Source organism: Pseudopipra pipra, chromosome 4, assembly GCF_036250125.1.
Source record: "Pseudopipra pipra isolate bDixPip1 chromosome 4, bDixPip1.hap1, whole genome shotgun sequence".
Lineage (NCBI taxonomy): Eukaryota > Metazoa > Chordata > Aves > Passeriformes > Pipridae > Pseudopipra > Pseudopipra pipra.
The window spans coordinates 34723999-34747989 of record NC_087552.1 but is presented as its reverse complement, the minus strand read 5'-3'; the positions used below and the strand labels follow the sequence as shown (position 1 = coordinate 34747989).

Here is a 23991-nt window from a genome sequence, read left to right as displayed (position 1 = left end):
GAGATGGGAATGAGACTAAAAGCCTTTTGATGGTGATTTATGGCCCAAATTCTCTCTGAAAGGCTTTATGCAATTTTAATAGAATCTTCCTGTCACATCTGATACTGAATGGTACCTATTTACCTAATTTCCATAGAGGTAATTTATGCTGGCATTTTATTTTATGACACAGCTAAACAAGTTAATACTTGTTGACAGCATCGTAGGCAAAGACTTCATTTCGAACTTGCAAGTAATTTAGCTCATGAACTATTTTTTCTTCCTGCTCGTGTAGAGTGGATTGAGTTAATGTGCTAAGAGAAAGGACTTGCACATGATTCATTATAAAGATTTATAGAAAATATAGAAAAATCAGCTAACGTGTTCATATTTGACCAAAAACAAAGTGTTAACTCTTGACTTTTAACTGATAAATAATATACATAAAACAGATACTTGGTTATTGTATTACCCAATCTGAAATGAAATTAAAATGCATGTCACACAAGAACAGAATGGAATTTTGACAGAATTTGTAATGACATCATTATTTTAAAAATACTTGAAGCTAGCAAGCAATAGGTAACTTTGAAAAAAAAAAGCTTCACAAATAATTTTTTACATATTTACATTTGTATGTAAAAAACAACAAATCTGAATTTCTTACAAAATAAAAATTAAATTGAAGCAGATATGTGAATAAGAATTTTCATTCTGCTTTACTGTGGAAGCTGAGCAAAACTCTGACTTAACCGCATTTCACTTTGAACACAATTGTTTTTAATATACAAATAATAATTAAAAACTTGTGTGGCTCATCAAACATATAGTAATGATGGTATAATTTACCCTGTAACATAAGGACACATATTTATACATTAGAGATATGAGAAAAGAGTTAGATAACAGATACCCTGACTTTAAAATGTGTGTATGATTAATCAGAACAGTTGACAATGGTGGTGGCTATCAGTGAAATAAGCAGACAAAATCCCTTCAAACATCTTGAAATCACTTCTTTTATGCAATTGAAAATACAGCAGATTATGACAGGACAATCCTGAGAAATAATGTTGAACTACATATTTTGTCACATGGCCTTATTGCATCTTCCTCATTGTCCTGTTTTCTATTATGTCTATTTGTGACCTCTTGTCATCATGGAATTGAAGGCATAGAAAGGGACAGCGATTTCCCATCTGATGCTGCAAAGTCTAGCATGGTCAGCTGATATGTAACTGTTTATTTTTATTTATCAGTTGTTAAGTTCAGATAGAAATTCAGGTAAAATATTTAAAGACCTTTGAATACAAAGCTTGTTTTTTGATAAGACAAAACTTGGAATTAGCAGCAGTGGTTCTATATTCATGAACAACGATTATTCACATTTTTTCCCCTGTTTATTGGAATAATATATAATGCATAAAAGTGACTTTTAGCTGGTTTCCCCTATTTTTAAAGCCATTTTAAACTTCATTGTTTTCTTACTGCAGCAAACAAAGAAATTTTTTAGAAAATTTTTGAGTGTCAGTGCAGATTTAAAAAGCCCACTGAGCATTTTCTTGGATAAGGACCACTAAAGCATATGATAAAAGAGAGAGAACTGTTTCTGGAAAAAAACCTTACTGTATTTCAATAAGGTTTTTTTTCTGAATATTATTACCTTGATCTTTTTTCTCTGGGTATAGTATTGTGTGCTGATTACTGAAAATTTGAATAGCTAATAATAATGCCAAAAGGAAGCAGAAGCATTTAATCTTCAAACTCACTGAATGTCAATCTCACACACACACACACTTTATTTCCAAACTGCCTTGAATGTTTTAAAGAAAGAAAAGTAGGGAGGAAGAACACTGCAGTGGAAATCTTTGAAATTGTCTGTTGAGGCAGAAAAGTAAATGTAATGACATTTATTACTGATGTGATAAGAAAGAGAAGGATACAGAATTTATTTGGAAAGTGATATTGTAGTACCCTCATTCATTTACTAATAAAAATAACATGGATTTTTGCAGTTGTTGTTTCCATCCAAAGTGGGTAAGAATTTATACTGCTGTTAGTCTGCTGCAGATTTTCATGAAGTTCTAAGGACAGAGTTTAGTGAAAAATGTGCAACCTATTACCACTTAGCCAACATAGACAATGAATAACAAAGATGAAGAGTAGATTTTCAGATGTTATGTTAGCTACCCATAATCAAAGGCTAGGGTTGAGCACAGAACCACAGAATAGCTACATAAGGACCATGAAGAGTGATTTTTATGGAGCTGTAATTGTGCTTAAAAAAAAAAAAAAAGGATAGGAAAGGAAAGAAAACCTAATTCAAAAAACCCTTGTTCTGCACTGCTAGGAGAGGGGGGAGAGAGAGAGGCACAATGCAGGGTTCTTTTTGATGACAATATAAAAGGCCCAACAACAAATGCATTAAAATAGCTGCTTTAATGAGATATAATAAAAAGAGGAGTATAGATAGGAAGTAAATCTGCATCCCTTCACATACTGTACATCTCACATTCATGCAGTATGGGATTAGTTGTGGATGGATTTTCCCATGGCAAGCTGCACAGGTCCTGTCCATGAAGAGGTTCCCTCTCCATCCCATACTGTGGTGGCTTTGATCTGGAGTAACAAAAACCCCCATATATCTTCTGACATGTTGCAGTGTTATATTTGACCTCCAGGCGTGCAGCACAGACTTTTTTATGGGCATTCCAGCATATACCCCTGCAGCAGCTACCCATGTTAACATGCAGGCTTCCCAAGCCATTAGTACAAGGCCCAACATAGCAGATATAACCTGCTCTAGGTCACAAATTTCTTGAATACAATGTCTTCTGCAAGGCTCCCCGTACATCTTGTATGTAATAGCTGTATGGAAACAGGGCACAGGAGAAGATGGTATTCTGTCTTGAAACCAGAAAATTTTACTGAGATCTATCAATAATTATGTATTCTTGCATCTTGAAGTTTACAAATATTTGTGAATTGAGTATAGGACGTGGCTGAAAAATCTTAATTTTGCTCAAACAAACAGGAAGGCAGACAATATGTTCCTTAGCATACTTTCTATCTGCAAATGTTATACTTGTTCCAGCATGGAACTCTTTATCTCGAGACTTGACATCTTTCCTGAAGAGAAGTTATAGGACTTACTAAAAAAAATAAGTGAGGTTCCTTGATCTGTACTAGGTGAGATGATGGTTGTTGTTTGTGATTTTGTATTGCACTCTTAAATTATGTCTCAATTTTCTTCTAACTGAATTGTTAATTTTAAAATTAATACGTGTGAGGCTTTTAAAGCACTTTTTTATCCCGTTCTTTTTTTATCCTACTCTTTTTTTAAGCAAAGCTCAAAATCATATGTATCATTTTGCATTAACACAAATTAATATGTTCTGTACTTAGCATCTTAAATCATTTCATTTGATGCTGTGCAGTTCCACACAGTTACATAATTTTAATTACTTTTCATTTTCTTGCCTATGTCACCCTTACAAAAAAGACAGGTAAAAAGTAGAACTTTATGACTGAATTTATGGGACCTCAAGTGACATATATTACATGGTTATTTCCTCACAATGTGAAGAGAAAAGTAATCTTAAAGAAAATCCTCTAGGTTACCCTGGGGAAATTAATTTGCTGTATTACAGAAAAAAATCTGTGTAAGATAACACAGACAAACACAGAACTGTGACCTGCATCTAGAGCCATTGTCTGGGCATGCAGGGATAAATTTTGAAGTTCCAGAACCCACCTGGAGCTGAATTTGTTGAGGGATACAAAGGGCAAATGATAGACTTCTGTAGAGACACCCGCAGCAAAAAGAAGGCTAGGGCAAATGTGGCCCTGCTGCTGAGTGGGGTCAGGACCTGGTGGCAACAGATATGGAAGGGGTTAAGATGTACTAAAAGTCTTCTTCACATCAGTCTTTACTGGCAAAACTGTCCTCGGGAATGTGACACCAGTGGGAAAGTTTGGGAAGGAATTCATCCTCTGGCAAGGAAACCTTACCTGTGGTGTATAGGATCTGATTGTGACTATTTAAACAAACTGGATATTCATGGGTCCAAGGGCCTGGATAGGATGCGGCCACAAACACTGGGCATGCTGGCCTGATCAGCCTGACTGACTTCTGTAGTTGGGTGACTGGCAGGGTGGAAGAGGGGAGGAGTGGCTGTTGTCTAGCTTGTCCTCAGAGATCTTTTGGACACTGCCTCCCATGACACCCTCAAAGACAACCCAAAGAAGTACAGACTAGATGCACAGATGGGGGTACCAGCTGTAGTACCAGTCCTACAGGCTGTACCACAAGTTCCACACAGAGGCCAGTCACCTGTGTCATACCCCAGGGCTGTTTCTTTCCCTCTCCTGTGTGTCAAAGAACAAACGACCGATTAACACTTCTACAAAGTGAAACAGCCCTTATGTTTGCATAAGCACCTTAGCATGGCTTCTTTAAAGTTGTCATCTTTTACACAGAAAGACTTGACTGCATAGTGCTTGCAAAGCAGGTGGCATGTTTAGTTGACAGGAAGAACTTATTGTCCCAATTTCTTCTCCTTTTGGTCATGGATCTTAGACGAGTCTTCACTGGCTTCCAATCTGCAGTGAAAAAAAGTTATCTTCTGTAACTCCAAAGTAATAAGGATGTAGTTCTCTCATTAATTTTCTTTTTATGAAAATCAACACCTTTTTCTTCTTACCTAAACTAAAAAATTAAATACGTCTTAAACCTTTCAGTCCATTCTTTCTGTTGTTACAGTACTGGAGATCTACTGATTAGGTCTTCATTTAAAAAATACTATCTCTCAATAAAACATCAAACATAGTCTGTCTCATGATTGTAACTTCCAGTCAGAGGTCTAGTTTAGGAGAATAATCAAACAGTTTAAACATAAGCAGCCAAACGTTATTTAGAAGAGACTTGTTAAATACTCTTTTCATGTCTGCCATTGAAATATACAGTAATCTGAATGTATTTTATGCTGTCAGCATTGGATATAAATCTAAGAATCATACTGGTGTTAGCACTTTAGTCAACAAGAACTTTCTTTTAGAGTGGCTGGATGTCTGGAGGACACATGCTCAGCCAATGCAGCCAAGATGTCCTTCGAAGCTAATTTCTTCTGAAAGTAACAACCTTAAATCAGAAGAACATGTATAATGGCAGATGACTGAGAAATAGTTAAAATCTATTGACTTCATTTTAATCTTAGGAGTGGTTCAAGAGAAATTCTGCCTCCTGATGTAAAGGTTTACTTACTGATTAAGTGACAAGATGGCACACTCCATTAATCTTGGCTGTTGGCAGGTCAGATATGGCAGAAAAGGCAAGTATTATATTTGAAAATAATGCAGACAGTAGTCCAGAGAATAAAACTCTTTTAAAGGTAATAAAACACAGACTGAGCGTGTTTGAAAGCTGCATGGGTGTTCTCTGTTGGGAAAGAAGAATTTTTTTATTCTAGTATTCAGTATCACTTCAGCAGTATTACTGCTGCTTTCTGCTTGTATGGGGATCATTTGTTCACTTCAAAGCACTGAAGGTAAGAAGTAATAATAATCTTCATTTTGTCAAGGGACAATTTAATGACAGTTTAAATACTGTATCTAAGGTCACATAATGAGGTAGCTCACAAATTAAGCCAATGTGTGACAAAAAAGATCAGGAGACAAAAAACAGTAGGAGAGGAAAAACAAAAGCCCAGTAGCTCTGTTATCCCAAGCCTCTCAATTGTGAGCTTGTCAGAAAGTAGATTGATGCATTTTCAAGGACCCTTGTACATATTTGGGACACTGTATATTCTTTCAAAGCTCAAGAATGAGAAAAATGCTGCAGTGCATAAGGCAAAAAGCCCATCTTCATCCTGTCTTCAGCAATGCCCAGTAAAAGATGTTTGAGAAAATCACTATACCCAAGTCTTTTCTGGAGTGATAGTTGTTCCTGTTTTCACTCACAACCTTCAGCTGTCAGCAGTTCAAGGACTTTTGCTTACCAATATCCTTTTCAATAGTATGTCTTTCATTACTTTTTAAAGCACACTAATGTTTTTAGCTTTTGCAACACTGTGTTTCAGTGAACATCATCATTTTATTATATGACGTGTGTGTTTTCTGTGGTTTATTCTTTTCCTTTAATTTTTTTTTTATTATTATTTCTTGAGATCATTACTTTACAATAAGCTTTGGTTTTCAGTTATAGTGCTTTAAAAATTTTATTTTGTGGCAGGCTGAGTTCTAAATATTTAAAATTTGCAAAATTACACTTGTTCTCTTGCTCTTTCTCCCACGTAGAAAAAACAATACTAGGATGATATAATTTTCATTGGTCTCAAAGGTCTGAAATTCAATTGTAAACAGGATGGCCAAATAAAAACTTATATTTTCATGGAAAAAACAACTTAAACATTTAGTTGGTTACCATGCCATATTCCCGTCTCAGTATTCCAAAGATAATGACAAACATTATACAGCATGACAACTTTGGTAGCATGATAGTGTTACAGCCACAGAGAAGAATGAACATCTTGTGTGCATTTTGGTTTTGCATGTTTCTCTCAAAACTGTGTCCTGAAATCTCTCTCTTTGAAGTCCAGTGCCTAAAGGCAATTATGTAAATTTCATCACCTGTCATTAATATAGATCATTTCTGTGTATGCAAACTGCACGCGCTTTTTGTAATGGATTACGAAACACGCTATTGATAACGACTGACAGAATTAACTTGTGGGGGATGTAGTAGAAGTGATGGGGTTTACTCTATCTCCTGTAACTGTTATGGCTAATTGCAATTTTGTCATGTGACATAGAGAACTATCGTTAATTCACTGTTTCCATCGATTTAACTGTGGAAGTGTTTTAGTGAATCAGAGATTAAAGCATCATAATTTTTTCAGAATTGAGATATCATTTCATGTTTTCTTCTTGTTCATTTATGTTTTCTGTTCTTTCTCTCTCTTACATGCTGCAGTTGCAAACATATTGTGGCGAGAGCAAGGTACTAATAGAGATGACTTTTGTTCATATTTTCTATATATGATGAAATGTTCATCTATTGTTTCTTTTGTGTGTGTTTGTGTCTGTGTTTGTCTGTACTCTACACTTACAGTAAGTACCTTCCCCCTTGCATTATTTGAGGGATTTGATTTAAAGAATAATTAAAGTTGAAAATAATCCTTTAAATGCTCATGCTTTTGTGAACTGCTTTTGCTTTTGGGGAGAGAGAAGAAAATAAGCTGTTCAAAATTTTTAGACAATTGCTCAAAAGTGTACAACAAGAAGCTCAGATTTAGAATGCAGACCTTAAACTTTTGTTTGTTGACATGATAAAGATTTCAGTTAGTCAGGCTGCTTGCTGTTTAGATTGATCTTCTCATATGAATAAATCTTATTTGAAAAAATATAATCTTAAAGAGTTTAAATAAAATTGAAATACCTGTTGTTGTTTAATGAAACTAAGCATTTTATTTTTACACTCAGGAAGGGTTTGTAACTAAATGTTGGGAGGGGGGGATGGATGCTTGTGATTTGTGACAAACTGAAGGATAAATATAAATACAGACAGAATCAAGTGTTATTAACATAGAAAGTATGGAAATTGTATTTTATTGGCAAAAGATAGGTATTAAATTTCATATATATGACATAATCTCATAAAGATTAATCTCATAATCCAGAAAAATACAATAATCTGTGTCACAAGCTCCCATTTTGTTGCTCTAAGTAACCTGTTCTTCACTTAAAGTTGCAATTTAGGAATTAATATATTTCAGGAGTAAAAAATTTGTTTCAATTATTTCCATTGGAACATTTATAATGCATTAAGTGGACCAGGCTTCGCTGTGAAACCATGCTACAAATGGTATTTCTGCATATTTCTTAAAGATTTGTTTAAAATTAATTTAAAGATTCAAAAATCTGATGTTTCACTTGCCTAATTATATAGTTACCTTTGACATTCCCTGTGTGTTTATAAATATGAACTAGTTGGATTTTTTTACTCCTGTTTTACCAGTTGCTCAGCTGGTATAAACAATTAGCTCCCTGATTATAATGGAGCTCAGCTGTGATCCTTCTGCTCTATTGGCCTTGCAGAGTAGAAATTATGTGTTCAGAGTTTCGTACAATTCTACTGTTAATAATTAAACTAATGTGCAACAAGATTCTAACACCAAATTTTTCAAATGTATGGTGCTCTCACCTCCTTCTGGGAAGTGTTTTATCTCAAATGAAACTGAAAACATGATTGGTACCTCGAATGTCTTTTCAAGTCAAGTCCTCTGTTGCTTTCAGTGGTTAGAAAGCACTCAGGAAAACTTAAATTCTGCGCCAAAAAACCAGTTAAAGATAATAGCTTACCAGAATGCTTGTGGTAAAGACATTCAAATTTCCCTGTGACTATTGTGAAACTAAACAAAAAGGAATTTATAGTAGCAGATTTTCTATCTTGTACTGCAGATTTTCTCAGTCTCTCCTGCATTGGCTAGTCTTTGTGCTTTCAACAAATGTTGTTACTAGTTGCAACTCTGGAAATTGTTTACAAGAGAGCAATACCCTGAGAATGTTAATAAACATCACCATTAACTTCTCTGGGCTGTACATACTCTGTCATTTTCTGTCATCAAAGTATTAACAGATAGCAAGGGAGGGACGGTTAATTAGCAGGACAATCAAATCATGAAACCATAGATAGTCTTTAGTGCCTACAGTGCATATTTCTATATGGAGTACACAAAAAACTTATCACAATTACTTGTGTCAGAAAATGTGTCAGAAAACCTGAAAAAATTTTGAAAGTACATTGATATTACAATTATAATACCATATATAAACAAATGCTAAAGAACCCAAACCACCCCCATTTTTTTAAAAATCGGTGTTAATATCAATTTTCAATATCAATTCAGTCTAAATGAAGCAAATGTATTTGCATTTATTGTTATTCTGTCACTGTACTATAAATGTGCTGAGTTGTATTAAGTGGGACAGGGTTGTAAAATTAGGTCTTTAGGTCCTGTAGTTGTGTAGTGGCTTGCCTAGGTGATTAGATATTTGTGCAGATTAGATATATGTAAAGGTATTTGTAACCACTCACTCAGATGAATAGTTTTGGGTCATAATAAATTGGAAGGGGAGATTGACTAATTGGATCCACAGGTAAAGGTTCTTTGTGTGACCTGAATTCCCTAACTCAGTGTTGAAATGGAAGAAGGACAATTCTTACTGTGTCTCTTTCACTGATTTTAAAGAACAGTTTGGTGAACATTACTATCCAGACTTTGGAAATAAAGCCTGAAAAGTTTCGGCTGAGTTACTATACACCAATATTATTTGTACGATCCTGCCTTGGAGTATTGGCAACTGAGGAGGAAGTTTTAGGAGCCTGTTTATCAATGTCTGGATCACCTAGGTCTGTCATCTGATTTACTTCCTCATGTTCTAGTATTATTTATCCTGCTAATAACTATAATATACTTTAGTCAATGAGTTGAAGGAGAAGGGAAAACCCTGTTTTGTCCCCAGTCAGCTTCACGTATTCATCGCTGAGACACAATAAGCCTGTCGCTCAGCTACACTGTGTTCACTGGTAGGGGCAGCCTAACCTCAGTCAGGCTTACCTACAAATTTCAGCTGTTCTTATAGGATACAATATCAGACATTTTCTAATGAAAGCTCTTAACATACTATCTCATATAGGCTTTATGATTTGCCTACAAAGGCACACAGAACTGCCCATTGGCCGGAGTGGACATATTGCCCTGAGTACACCTTATAAGTGACTGTATTAGCTATGTGATTTCTAACAAGGACTGGAAACTCTTATGTATGTGTGTACGCACAAACATGCACTTCCCCCCACCTACTCCTATTTTCTCATTATTTAATTTTATATTAAGTCATTTTCTCTCTCTATTGATATAAGTTTTCCTTCAGAATTTAGGATAAACAGAATTTCAGACTCTAATTTCTTTTTCCTGGGTTTCACTGCCCTGTGTTCCTATACCAAAAATTGTTATGTCAAATGGAAGCTTAGGCCCTGTACCCGGGATACATATACATTTTTATCATTGTAGCCCAAGTTTAGCTGTCAGAGTGACTATAGTTATAATTTTATGAGTACTGTGATTTTCTTAATGGAATATTACAAATATGAGCACAGAGCAAATCAACAACTGTTGCCTTAGCTGATATATTGTAAACTAAAGAGACCGTCCTTTTCTGTGGTCATGACCCCTATCACAAATATTATGAGACTTCATCCTACAGATCTGGTTCCCACCTTCTCCACAAAACTTTACGTCATGCATCTCATTCAGGAACACCGTGGTAGAAGGATTGAATAGTTCTGTAAACATTTGTGGCCCTTCAACCTTGGGAGGAGAATCTACCCAACTTTGTCTTTCCAATAAAATACAATAGAGAATATTTCCTTTTCTGACTGAGAGAAATATCAAATAAGGGTTTATAACAAAGATTCAGTTCTTTTTCAATGTTAGGCAGAAATTATATTAACTCTTCCATCCCTCAGCAAAACCAACAAACAAACAAACAAGAATTCACGAAGAATTTATATTAATTTCATTACAGTGTAGATGATTTCACAAGGTCAATTTTATTACTGCAGTTATCAAACTGTGTATTTCTAGATCTGTATTCATAAAGACACTATCTTGCCAGTGGAGAAAATTATGTGAAATTCTGAATAATGTAACAGTTTTGTTGTAGTTTTACAACACAAGATCCCATAGGTTTAGCTGTGTTACCACTACATGCATTAACAAATTGATCTCGAACCAAAACTGTGATTAGGTTTTTAGTTCAACAAGGATTTTCTTTTTTGTCGTTATTTAATTTTATACATTTCAATGTGTTTTTGTTCCTAAGGTCTGGGAATTGGGAACATGTTTTATGTTTTTTATGAAGATGGAATCAAAGTAATACAACCAGTGGAATGTGAATTTCAGAGACATATTAAGCCTAGTGAAAAACTCCTCGGTTTTCAGGCAAGTTATTTTTGTAATAATTTATTTGTAGTGTTTTCTCAATTATAATTTTCTTCAGATAAGGATTTATTATTATTGGTTTAGTGTTTTCTGCTTGATAAATTCATGTCTCCTCAATTAATAAATAGCTTATAATGGCGATCTTAAAATTTCCTGTATTTTCCTTGATTGAATTCAAACTTTCAGTCTGTCTTTTAGATTGAGTATTCCCTCTATACTTTTCAAACCCTTTATTTTCTTTGGCTGTCTTTCTCCTTTCCCAGTCCTTTAACAGCTCTCTACTCTTTGTTTTCGAATTTGTTGTTGTTGTTTTTATTTCCTGATCCCCAACTCACCAGTTAAGTTCATCTCTGTGAATCAGGGATTGATTCTCTCTCTAGTAAACATAAGATCTAAAGTTATTATTTTTAAAGGTTTCTTTTTCTCCACTGGATGTTTGTCTATATTAACCTGTCAGCTATCGTGAAGCAAATCCCTGTACTGATAAACACTCTCATAGATGCCCCAAAGTTAGTAGAGATGATTGATGCTTTGACTCTGACTTAAAATTCATGTAAGTAGTTTCAATAACTTTATTGTTAACATATTTATAGCTGATTTCACCACATCCCTGTGTAGGATACTAAGACACTAGTGTATTCTCTATTTCCATTTATTCTTGTGAAGTTTTTCCTTTACTGCTAATCAAACTGCTAGCTGACATCTTGCATGTTCTCACAGGAACACTTGGTAGTAGCCACTATGTTATGACTTACTCTGTATGATCTATTACCTTTCAAAAATAATAACTTTTTCTCATTTGTAATTGAATGAGTGACCTTGAAATATGCACTAACCCACGAGTTGTACACTTTGAGATTTTTTCTCATTTTTTTTTTCCTTTCATGCCTAAAGCACACTCAAATAGCAGCAGAACCCTCTCAATAGAATTTGCCTCTTCAGTTATCATTATTGATGTCAAAGGATGCTCAGCAACAAGATTTATTTTAGTGTGAATAATTATGCTTTGAACAGCTAATCATACCTTGATTTGTGCTGCTTAAGTGAAATTAGGTTGACACAGCCAAAAATAAGCCAACAAGCTTTTTTTATGCCTATTTAATTCAAAAGCTGATTATTTAGGAAGTCTTTTAAAATTTTATTGGTCTAAAGTACAACCTAGATTTTAGGTGTGTTTTTATTGAAATGCAGCAATAATCAGGATGGATAAGTGAAATTTGTTTCTTTTTTGAACCTTTCAAACCTAGAGTAGCATGATACTTATATCCTCTGGGAAAAAAAAAAAGATACCAGGAAAGTAGGCTACTTGATAACTTTAATTTTAAAGTGGGTATAGACTTGTCCTTCTTTAGATATCTTTGGTTTGTAGGTAAGAGTAATAAATAAAATTTAGTTCTTTACTGGATCATCATGGTTCACAAGAAATTGTAAAGACCCTCTTCGTCTCCTTCCCAGAATCTCCTAAATTACTTCAGTCTTCCAAATTAGTGTCAGGTGAAAGTAGAAATTTATTAGCCCAATAGTGGCAATTCTAGATGCATAGGGACAGATCTCTGTTTTCTAATGCAGGTTATTGCTTAGACCATCTTCAACAGCTGTTTGTTTAACCTGTTTAACTTGTTGACAAATAGATTCTCATGTAGAGTCTTTCACAGGTTAAATGTCTCCTCATTCCAAAGTGTTTGGAGATTTTCCTCAGTAACATGCAACCTCTGTTTAACTTCTGCAAATTAAGGACATCCAAAGCCTTTAAATTCTAATTCTTATGCAAAAGTGTTTTTGGTTTGCCTTTCCAATAAATCCCAGTTAGAATAATTATTTCAGGAGACTGGGAAAAAAGCAACTGAAACAGATGCTTTTTGTGAGACCAATGAAAAAATCCTTTTGGCTCTAACATAAACCTGATTTCCTCTTCATTACAAGAACTAGCACATAATGACCATATTTCAGTGAACTATGCCATCTCACATTTGAATATATACTAAAGGTGGGAGCAAAATACTTAATTTCAAAATAATGTGACTACATGGTAGAGCAAAGTTTCTGCAAGAAATTAGCTCAAACATACTTGGTAATCCACAGAAGTTGCTTTGATTTACACACTTACAGCACAGAAAGTGTAGTAAATGCTAACCTTTGTTTGTAAGAAAAAGAAAACTTAAAAAAGTCCACAGTCTGAATTTTAGTAGAGTGTCAAGTAAACCGTAACTTAATAAAGAAGAGGTGATACACAAGTTCATGTCTTAAATATGCACTGTTGTAACCTGTTGATATCATCTCACTCCTTGACAGTCATCGCATAGTTAGATATTTCATTATACTTCTTAAAGAGTTTGACTCACATCTTATTAAAACACTGAGGACCCTTGCAGTAAGTGTAAGTTAATAAACATAGAATTTCCACATATAAAGCTACAAGTACATGTTTCCTATTGAGATTTTCTTGCCCTAGACTATCTTGAAAAAATTTCTCCAAGGATTTACTTTCTTCCATCTGCTGACTTGTTACAGAGCAAGTCACTTTTTGATTAAAAAGTCTGGCGGGAATACAACAATGAAGTAAATTAATGTTTTATCAGATGTTAGCTTTTTTTTTCAGAGAGAATAAATTAGGAAAAAGTAAATTGCTCACATTTTATTTAGAAGAAGAAAATGGTGGGTTTATGCGTATATATTAAGGAGAAATTATTTTAACCAATTACTCAGTCACTGGGGAAATTAATATGGAGCCTCAGAATTACTGCCTGTAAAGTAAAAGAAATCCTAACTCTGTAATCAGATAAATATTAAGTTTTCAAAAACAAGATTTTGGTTCTGTTGAAACAGCATCAGATAAATGTAGGTTTGAATAACTAGAAAAGAACTGTGTAAACTGATTCATGCTGGGAAAAAAATATTCTATTTTTGGTATGAGAATTTTGGTGCATAATTTTCACTGTTACTTTGGAAAAGTAAATTTTTTTGCTTTTATTTTATTTGTTCATTCATTTAGGGCAAAGTGAGAGTTGGCATTGGATTATAGAAATGTATGATGATATGAACAATATTTAAGGATCAGTAAAGTGCATTTATACATGTGGATTTATATTTTACTTCATATTTTTTACTTTAGCTCTGAGAAAATATCATGCTTTCTGCATGCTGTATTTAAAGTAGAACATGAGGAGCAAGTTCTGTGAATCATGCCCTAATAAGAATCACGGCCTTTAGATTCTAATTTAAATGTGTGTGTAGTTATACATATACATGAAAGACTGTATTTGTATTGCGTTTACAATGAAATAATCTTTAGAAATATGGTTCAGTCAGTATTTTAGACTCAGATTCAGGGAAAGGTATAAGGAGGTAGCTTATCTCTGGATATAATTTTAAGGGCTTAAGTTAGAGTATTTTGCTGTTCTGATATACTTCCCACAAGAAGTATTATTAGAGTAATCATTTACACTAATCCATATGATGCCATGTGAGAGAAACCCAGATTTCTTCAGCAGGACTCAGTGTTATTTTTTAATAATATATTGAATGTGCCCTTGTAGAATTCACAGTTCCCAAAACTGGTATAAACTGAGTCCCTGAGAGACATGACTGAAAAGAATGACACTGCATAGACTTGTTACAAACAGAGATGCATTGTTTGAAGAAGGTGTTCTCTCTGAGAATAAAGAGAACTCTGCAGAACTATATCCTTAGTTATCTGTTTAGATAAATATAGAAGTAAGACAAGGCATATTTAGAATAGATATAAAAAGTAATGAGATCAGTGAAACAACCCTACAGTTGAAGTGACAATTACCCAGAAGGCAAGCAACAATAGATCATTGATCCGATGATTGCACATCATATTAGAGACATGTTTATGTTTACACCTCACTTTATGTAACAAAATGCTTTTAGTCATTTTTAAGAATGAAAGTCCCATTTGTCCCATGCTCATCATTCTTTAAAAAACAGATTTTAAACTTAATCCCTTTGAAGTGCCTGGCTTTTTATCAGTGCAAAGTAAATCTTACTCTTGTTACTTATTTCTAAGTTCTGCTGAAATTCCTGAAGATGTGCATCCCATGGTATCTGAGTTTAGTAGAATGTAATTTCTGAAAGACTTTTCCTTTGTTGAGGGTTAAGAGCCACATAGGAGCAATCAGTGGCTTTTGATCTTCTGTAAAGAAACTCCCCCTGTTAAAACTGGAAATTGATTTATTTTTTATTTTGGCATATAAAAATTGAGTGTATTTTCTAAAACATACAGACACAGCAGGCAAAGAATGTTGACGATACAGAAAAGTTAGTGTTGAAATGCATCATCTTCTTGAATAGCATTGCTTAGTACCAGATATGTTGTTTTGTCACATAATTTTTCCTGTTCCTTTTAAAAGGACCCTGATGCTTACAAACAGAATTGGTTTAAGATCTCATCAGCTCCTGCTGCTCGTTCTACATTGAAGTCATCATCTGCTGACATATCATAACTATTTTCACAGCAACCAGTTATGATGTGTCAGACAGAACATTCTAAATTAGAAATAAGCAGCTGATAAGTGGTAAAAAGAAAGAATACTTATGATTTGGTGAAATTGTCCCTTGTGATGCAAGGAATTTAAAATAGGTGGGAAAAGAAGAAAAGGTCAGGAAAATAAAAAAAACTTGACACATGTTGTACCTCTTCAAGGAGAGTATTTTTCAGTTCCTTGGTTTCACATAATTTTTATGTCCATTAGAGGAAAAAAAATCATTTTATTTCAGAGATTTCACAGAATATTCTGAGTTAGAAGGGACCCACAAGGATCATTGAGTCCAGCTCTTGAATGAATGGCCTGTATGGGGATCAAACCCACAACCTTGGTGTTGTTAGCACCATGCTCTAACCAATTGCGCTAATCTAAAGGGAATTTCCAAATATAGTAACATATTTGACCACGTAACTTTTAATTTTGATAAAAACAAGCTTTGTCTGGGAGCAAATATTCACAAATAGGTAGATATATATATAAATATATATATGATGATTGGTGCATATTTATATAAAATCGTGAGCATGTAACTACATTTAGCTATTTGGAATGAGAATGTATGGCTGTATGTTTTATGAAATATGAATTCACCAATGTCAACAGGAATTTTTTTTTTTCCAAATTCAACCTTTTGCAGGAATGGAAGGGCAGAGAGGAAAGAAATGATAATAAGGTGCCATTTGATTTCTGTTGGGTTTAACACTAGTAAGATAGGCCATGAGAATGTCTTATGGCAGAAACAGACAAGATTCTTGGTCTTTGAAGCAACAGATCAGTGCTACAGGTGACCAAAAGAACAGTTCTCTCTAACTGCTGCTGCTTTGCCCCTGTGCCATGTGACAACTTGCACCACACCTCCTCCTCTTTCTCTGCATTTCCACATTGTCATGTTCCCAGTGAAGTATTTGCCTGGCTTACTGCTGTGCTCTCAGCTGGAAGGGTAAGCCATATCTTGCACTGCCTTCCTCTCCTAGGCATTGTGATGGTGCACAGGGGAGAACTGCTAGTTACTGCATAGGAACAAGGTATTACGTGTCTGATTTGATTTTCTGTTTTTAAGGTCTCCTGACTCTTGCTTGCTTTATTTCTACGTGTATTGTTATTTCAAATTAATTTTCTTCTCAGGCCAACAGTGCTAATTTCTTGAATTTCCAGAGAACATCCAAAAAATTTGGGGTATAGTTTGCATTAAAGTGCCTCTGAGTTGTGTGGTACTTAAAACATGCAGTTTAGTTAATTTATGTCCAAAGGTCAACTGTCCTTATTCCTTCCCTACATTTTTTGAGATTTTATTTTACAGTTAAAAAAGAAGAAAAAGAGTATAATTTCTCTATTTATTGTGTTGTTGACTGTTTTGATTCTTACACTTTCCCCGTTTCTTTTGAATTATAGGATGAAGTTTGTCCCAAAGCAGATGGTGATCCTGTTCAGCAGTGTGTATGGGCAACTGCTGTTAATGTAAAAGACAAGTTCATTTACGTAACTCAGCCCACACTTGACAGAGTTCTTATTGTTGATGTACAGTCTCAAAAAGTTGTACAGGTATTTACTTCTCATTTTTTAAGTCAATATCTAATTTGGACACAAGAATTTAAGACTCGCCTTCATATTTCAGAAGCAAAATACAATTAGCTTGAGAGTAAATACAATATTTGGAAAAAAGTTCATCCACTTTCAACATTCATCAGCAGTTTCTGTTGAGTGACTGTTCTCAATAGACAATTGGGAGGGAGATAACATGAAAATAGCTCTTATAAATATTAATCAAGAAACCAGTTCTTTAGGAAGTTTCTGCCTTGAGTACTTTTAACTTGAAAATGAGCATTAGTTAAAATAGGGTCTTGTCACAAGAATGTGTCTGTCAGTTTTGACAGGAAAGATCAGATTTGGCTACAGAAGGTGGAGCACTGTTACTCTGTAAGCTTTTAGACAGAGAAATTACCGAAACTGTAAAAATAAACACCACCCTTAGCTGAGACTGGAGAGTATGAATTCAAACTTCTTCTCTACTTCTCTTTCTTGCTCTCTGGGATGCTGAAGATACTCTGCTTAGTGAAAATAATTCGCTGAGTAAGAGAGAAATCAGTGCTATGGTACAGGGATTAATGCAGTCACAGAGTTTATGGAAGACAGGAGTGGCGAGTTGACCCTGGCTGGAGGCTGGATACCCACCAAAGCTGCTCTGTCACTTCCCCCCCGCCCCGAGCTGGACAGGGGAGAGAAAAGCCTTGTGGCTTGAGATAAGGGCAGGGAAAGATCACTCACCAATTACCATCACAGGCAAAACAGACTTGACCTTGATAACAAATTCAACTAATTTTCCTATCAAAATCAGAGCAGGATAATGGACAGTAAAAACAAATCATAAAGACACCTTCACCCCAGCCCTCCCTCCTTCCCAGGCTTAACTTGTTTCCTGAACCTCTACTTCCTTCCCCACCAGCAGTGAAAGGAGATGGGGAATGGGGGTTAGAGTCAGTTCATCATATGTTATTTCTGTTGCTGCTTCTTCCTCAGAGAGAGGAGTCCTTTCCCTGCTCCATCGTGGGGTCACCGCCATGGGAGACAGCCCTCCAACGTCTTTCCCATGGGCTACAGTTCTTCATGAACTGTTCCAGTGTGGGTCCCTTTCCATGGGGTACAGTCCTTCTGGAAAAGGTTGCTCCAGCTTGGGTCCCTATGGGGTCACAAGTCCTGCCAGAAACCTGCTCCAGCGCAGGCTTCCCATGGGCTCCTTCAGCCATCCACCTGCTCCACTGTGGGGTCCTCCATGGACTGCAGGTGGATCTCTGCTCTCCTGTGGTCCTCCATGGGCTGCAGGGGCACAGCCTGCCCTCACCATACTCTGTACCATGGACTGCAGGGGAATCTCTGTACCAAAACCTGAAGCATCCCCTTCTCCTCCTTCTTCGCTGACCTGGCTGTCTGCAGAGCTGTTTCTCTCCCGTATTCTCACTCCTTTCTTCTCTGGTCACAATTACTTCTCAACAATAACATTTTTTTCCTTCTTAACTATGTAATCCCAGAGGCTCTACCGCCATCTTGATTGACTTGGTCTTGTCCAACAGCTCGTCCATCTTGGAGCCAGCTGGCATCGGCTCTGTTGGACATGGGGGAAGCTTCGGGCAGCTTCTCAGAGAAGCCATGTGTATAGTTCCCCTCCATTACCAAAAACTTGTCATACAAACCCAATACACCAAGGTACAAGGCAGCACTAAAACCAATATTAGGGTTTTTTGAACCATACAGGTACCTCAGGAGAGCCTGAGAGAGTCCAGTATGCTCCAAATGGTCAGTAGTCTTACTGGGACAGTGTAAAAATTTGATATTTAATTGCCACCACTCAAATCAAATGCTATAACTCCTGTACTCTTGTCTCTCTTTTTTTCATTGTTTATGTGTGCAATGATATCTATAATATTGTACTGTAAGGTTAAATATGGGATTTACATAAGGACAGATTTTAGTTTGTGGAACTGTTAAAAACACGAAAATAAACTTAGAAAATAGCATCCATAAACTCAATAAATTCTGAAAATAAGTTTTCTGAATATTAAGAGAACATTTAAAGTCTTAAAATGTTTTCTAAGTACACTAAAATCTTGACATTTATTTTAAAAGCAAGATAGTTCTTTTTCTGAAATAAAATTATTTCCTGGGCAAAGAGTTCTGAAGCTAGTTAATAACTAGTTAACAATCCTGCTCTGATTCTCAGAAGAAAGGACACTTGTATATGAAACTGATGAAGGGATTTTGACCCCACCTTGAGTGTTTTGATTCAAATTTTAATCATACAAACAGCCCTAACATCTACAGGGTTACTTATAGTACTGTCATATTCATAGGGAACAGGAGTTCTTTAGCTAAATAAAACATGTGTTTTGTTTTTCTTTTTAATTAGAAATCAAAATAAATTGTTAAAAAAAAAAATTAAATAAAGCTTTCCCTCCTGCCTATTGTTTTTTCCACTGATAAATGGATGAATATCTTTAATGTATAGATTATATATGATGTATTAGGGAGACCATATGGAGGCCTTTCAATACCTGAAGGGAACTTATAAGAAGTTGGAGACAGATTTTTTGATAGGGACTGTAGCAATAGGACAAGGGGTAATGGTTTTCAACTAAAAGACAGTGAATGCAGGCTAGATACTAGGAAGAATTTTTTTACAATGAGATTCGTGAAACACTGGCAGAGGTTGCACAGGGAGGTGGTAAATGCCCCATCTCTGGAAACATCCAAAGTCATGCTAGACAGAGCTCTGAGCAACCTGATCTAGTTGAAGATATGCTCACCGCAGGGAGGTTGGACTAGATGACTTGTAAAGGTCCCTTCCAACTCAACTGTTCTATGATATAAGTATGTACATGTATTATGTATATTAATGTAAAATTTTAAAATGCATAACAAAATTGCAATTATAAAATTACATTAATTTCACAAATAATTTTAATACTTTTGCATTCTTTAAACATCTGCCTTCTGTATTCTATGTCAGTTGGCTTAGTAGATGTAGATTCCTCAAAACCTGAACTGTCCAAATTGTTACAGGGACTTATAAAATATTTTATTCAAAAAGTTAAAAATAAAAAGCTATTATTTTTTTTGTTAAATTCACCTTTGCATATTAATCTCTGTGGGTTATGATTTTTTATGTTCTGAAAACAAGACTTTTTTTACAACCAATTTGATACATTTCTTCAGGAAGAGGGACTAAAACCCATAGTCTTAGTACAATCCACAAGATTTGAAAGACTGGAATGTTTTCCATGGTCTCTAACTGACATTCATGTGTCAACTTCCTTTCCTGAAGATGAGGGATGAAATACCAATGTAATTGCATTTATTAGCATTTAGACTTCAGTCGAAAAAGTACATTATGCCTTTTGAGTAAAGAAGTTGGAGGTTCTTTTTAACTTAGGTTTTATGAAATAGTTTGATTGGCAGACTCTTTAATTTGTCTTCTGTTACATTAGTTATTGTTTTACATATGTATAAATATATATTATTTTACTATTAGCAGAATGTTTAGAGATGCTTATCACAAAGATATATGTTAATTAAAAAGATATATTCATTAAATTAATCACTAATTAAAAGTGCAACCCTTCCCCAGCAGTATGTAAAGCAATTGTCCAGTTTTTGGACAGTCAGGTAGATTACTGTTCTATCACATTCAAATTTCTGTAATGAGCGGAAAAGCAGAAATATAGAGTGTGTAGGTTTTACACAGAGCTTTGTACACTCTGTGCTACTCAGTGAATATATTGAGCTAAAAACTGGATACTCCACAACCTTTCATGCAACTCCAGGGGAAAAAAAAAAACATCACTTTCAAAGAAATTTTATTTGGAGGGATAGAACAGCATTGCTTTTCCACTACTTTATATCCATATTGAAATCTTAGGCAAATATAGAATAAAATTTATCTCCTCTATGGAAACCTTTTGCAGGAATGAAAGTCTCTATTTTGATGGTTCCAGGCAATTAGTTATTCATAATAAATAATCTTTCCATTTTACAATACTTAACACAGACATGTGATAAGACAATACACCTAAGGGATAACAGATGAACCGGATAAATAAATTAAAAAGGAGTTTTGGACACCTGAACAGAATTTCTGCTAGTTTTTTACTGATCTAAATAATATTTCCTAGCATACACTTAGCCAAATACTTGGGAAAAGTACAAGGAGACTTGTTCCGTGTCCAGTTTAACTATGCTATTATTCAAAATAAACTTAGAAAAGAAACAGTAGTTGCAAACAAAACAAATTAATAATGAAAGTATAAAACCTACACAACCTCTTTACACATAACATAAAACTGTAAAAAGTAGAACCATTGCTGATTCATGGATGGCTTTTAGAGTTGAAGTTATGCTAATTTGGAATTTAGAGACAAGTCAAGAGATATTTTCTTCAGCATTTCTTATAACAAGCACAGCCCTGTCTTCTTATCCTTTAAAAATAAGCATTTATTTTTTGGTTTCATTTTTTGCAAGGAGCAAGAATTTTCTAGCCATTAAATGTTGCTTTACTCATATGATATGCACGTACACAAACAGTCGTACAAACAGGTGGCATAGAAGGGAATTTAATTTTTCAGTCAGATCAGTCTATTTTCATTACTTATAGTACTTCTTAGCATAGGAAAAAAAAGGTAATTGATTTTTAGAAAATAGAAACTAAGCTGTTCAGAAAGGAGAGCATTTTTCTTGTTAGACTGCCTTTTCTCTAAGTATCATGTTAATACAGGGGATATTATTTACATATGTGTACATGCAACCATTTGTAGTCTAAATCTTAAATAAGAAACCACCTTCTGCTCTGTAAATGCAAGTTTAAAAGACCATATATGCTAGTAGGAAACTAATACGGAGATAACTTCATATTCTGAAAGTGAACAGCACTTTAATGAAATTTCTGTCACTGTGTAAAAAAACCAAACAAAACTCAAAATGTATTTGAAAGGGTGTTAGGTCATGTAACGGTGCTGTTTTTCTGTGTAGAAATAATGTTGGTTTGGTTTTGCTTATTATGATGTTTTCTTGGAAGTACTACTATATATGTTATACCTACTCCTTTCTACTATGGAAGTTAATGTAGAAGATGTGTGCACATATGTAACAACTAGATTTGAGGATGATTTACTTTTATGACAGCTATAATTATCAAAATAAGTACTTTAGAGGATTCTAGAGCAGATTAAAATGAAATATATTGAACATGTGGATGGTGTATCTTTAGGGAGATATATAGAGAGAGACTTTTTAACTGATCCAGGTAATTCTCATTACAAAATGAAGGGAAGTATTTGTTTTCGTTTGTAAATTTTTGAAAGCAAGCACTGTCACCTGCAATCATCCAGTATTGCATAGCAGCACACCATTAACTGGGATGACTGAGAGGCATGGTGGAGTCAGCAGTCATTATTGTTCAGTCCATAGTGTGCTGCTGGCAGATCGTCCTGGCTAGCTAGAAGCAGCTGTGAAAGCCAGCTTCAAAGACGCTCAGCTCATTTTGCTGCTGGCTCCTCTCTTGAGAGCTCTTCTACCTGTGCTCGACCCCACAGGCAATTCTTTATGCTCCTTCTGGCTGTGCCATGACCCCGAGCCTGAACGCAGCTGGCAGTCCTTCAGCAGAACATGTTTGGGTCAGACCTTTGTCTGGGGAAGCCAAAAGGAAATTTGACATGCCTGAACAAATTAGCTATACAACAGCCCAAGTATTATTTTAAACAACTTGTCTTCTAGCATGCAGCAGAAAAATGTTATCAAACACACATGACCTCTTTCAAGGGGTAACTTCTGATTTTAAATGAGCCAGTAAGCAACCTGGCTTCATTTTCCATTTTCAAAAGGAAAAACAAATTCTGCTTAGATGAAGCGGTCGCTTGCAACACCTCAGGAGTACAGTTAAGTATCATCAGCAGTCTCAGACAGCCATTAGTGCATTATCTTGAGGATCTACATCATTAGTTTAAATTAGGTTCACTTAATTAGCCAGCTGGTACTCTCCTTGACACACTGATAAACAAGCTGTGCTTTACAGTTCCATAATGGTAAGACTAAAAACCAATTTCCACCTATTTTTTCTGCTTTAATGATGAAAATAAAAAAGTAATCCCCCCAGTTGTTTACCTTTTGCAGAACGTCTCTTAATCAAATATGTTGTCCTCCTGTTCCATACCTCTGAAGCCTTCAGTTCTCATAACAAAGGAAGTTGAGAGCTCAGCTGTCTAAAAGGTTCATAATCTCAAGAGACAGAGCACAAGTTTGTAGGGAAAACACTTTGGTTCTGATCACAAGTCCAAGAAAAGTAGCAACTGTAATTGGAAAACATATGAAAAAAATCTTTCCAACTGCAACAAAATAAACCCATTTTAGCTTTGGGTGCAGCAATATCGTGTTGATTTTATGCAGTAACACCTTCCATTGATTTCAGTATGTGGCTTGAGAATATGCTTCCTTTTTAACCATTTTCCAGTAATTGGTGTAGTTTTTCAACCAATATGTATAAAGAGAGAGTGATAGTAGGGAAGGGAGATAAGTACTTTTTTACTTGATTTAAAACCTTTGTTTTCATCTTCTTAATAGCTTCAGTATAATGCAATCTTGATGCCAAGTGTTAGAGCACATATTGAATAGAACACACATTTTCAGCAATTCAGTAACTGAATTAATCAGAGGGCTGTTTCAACAATTGACAACATAATTTTTAAATACAGTCTGAAAACATCAGGCAATGCATGTCTACTCATCATTTTAATTCAAGCATATAAATTATTTTTCCTTTGAAAACGTGACAGAAACTAAGGGTTTCTATTTTCATTATGCTTTAGGCAGTAAGTACAGATCCTGTTCCAGTGAAACTACACTATGATAAATCACATGATCAAGTCTGGGTGCTGAGCTGGGGAAACATGGAAAAGAATTCACCAACTTTGCAGGTGAGGTGATCAGAATGATTATATGCAAGAAAATCTAAGCAAGTT

At 35.1% G+C, this 23991-nt stretch overlaps 1 protein-coding gene across 5 annotated transcripts in view; it reads left to right on the top strand.

The window, feature by feature from the left end:
• Positions 1–23991, top strand: part of FSTL5 (follistatin like 5) — a 295874-nt gene that overhangs the window by 241871 nt on the left and 30012 nt on the right. For 3 of the 5 annotated variants that reach the window (XM_064652364.1, XM_064652368.1, XM_064652365.1), the window contains 4 exons: positions 6950–6976; positions 10864–10982; positions 16883–17032; positions 23839–23946. In XM_064652364.1, coding sequence (XP_064508434.1) covers positions 6950–6976; positions 10864–10982; positions 16883–17032; positions 23839–23946 — 404 coding nt within the window. The remainder of the gene's footprint in view (positions 1–6949; positions 6977–10863; positions 10983–16882; positions 17033–23838; positions 23947–23991) is intronic. The other 2 variants (XM_064652367.1, XM_064652366.1) reach the window with 1 other exon arrangement.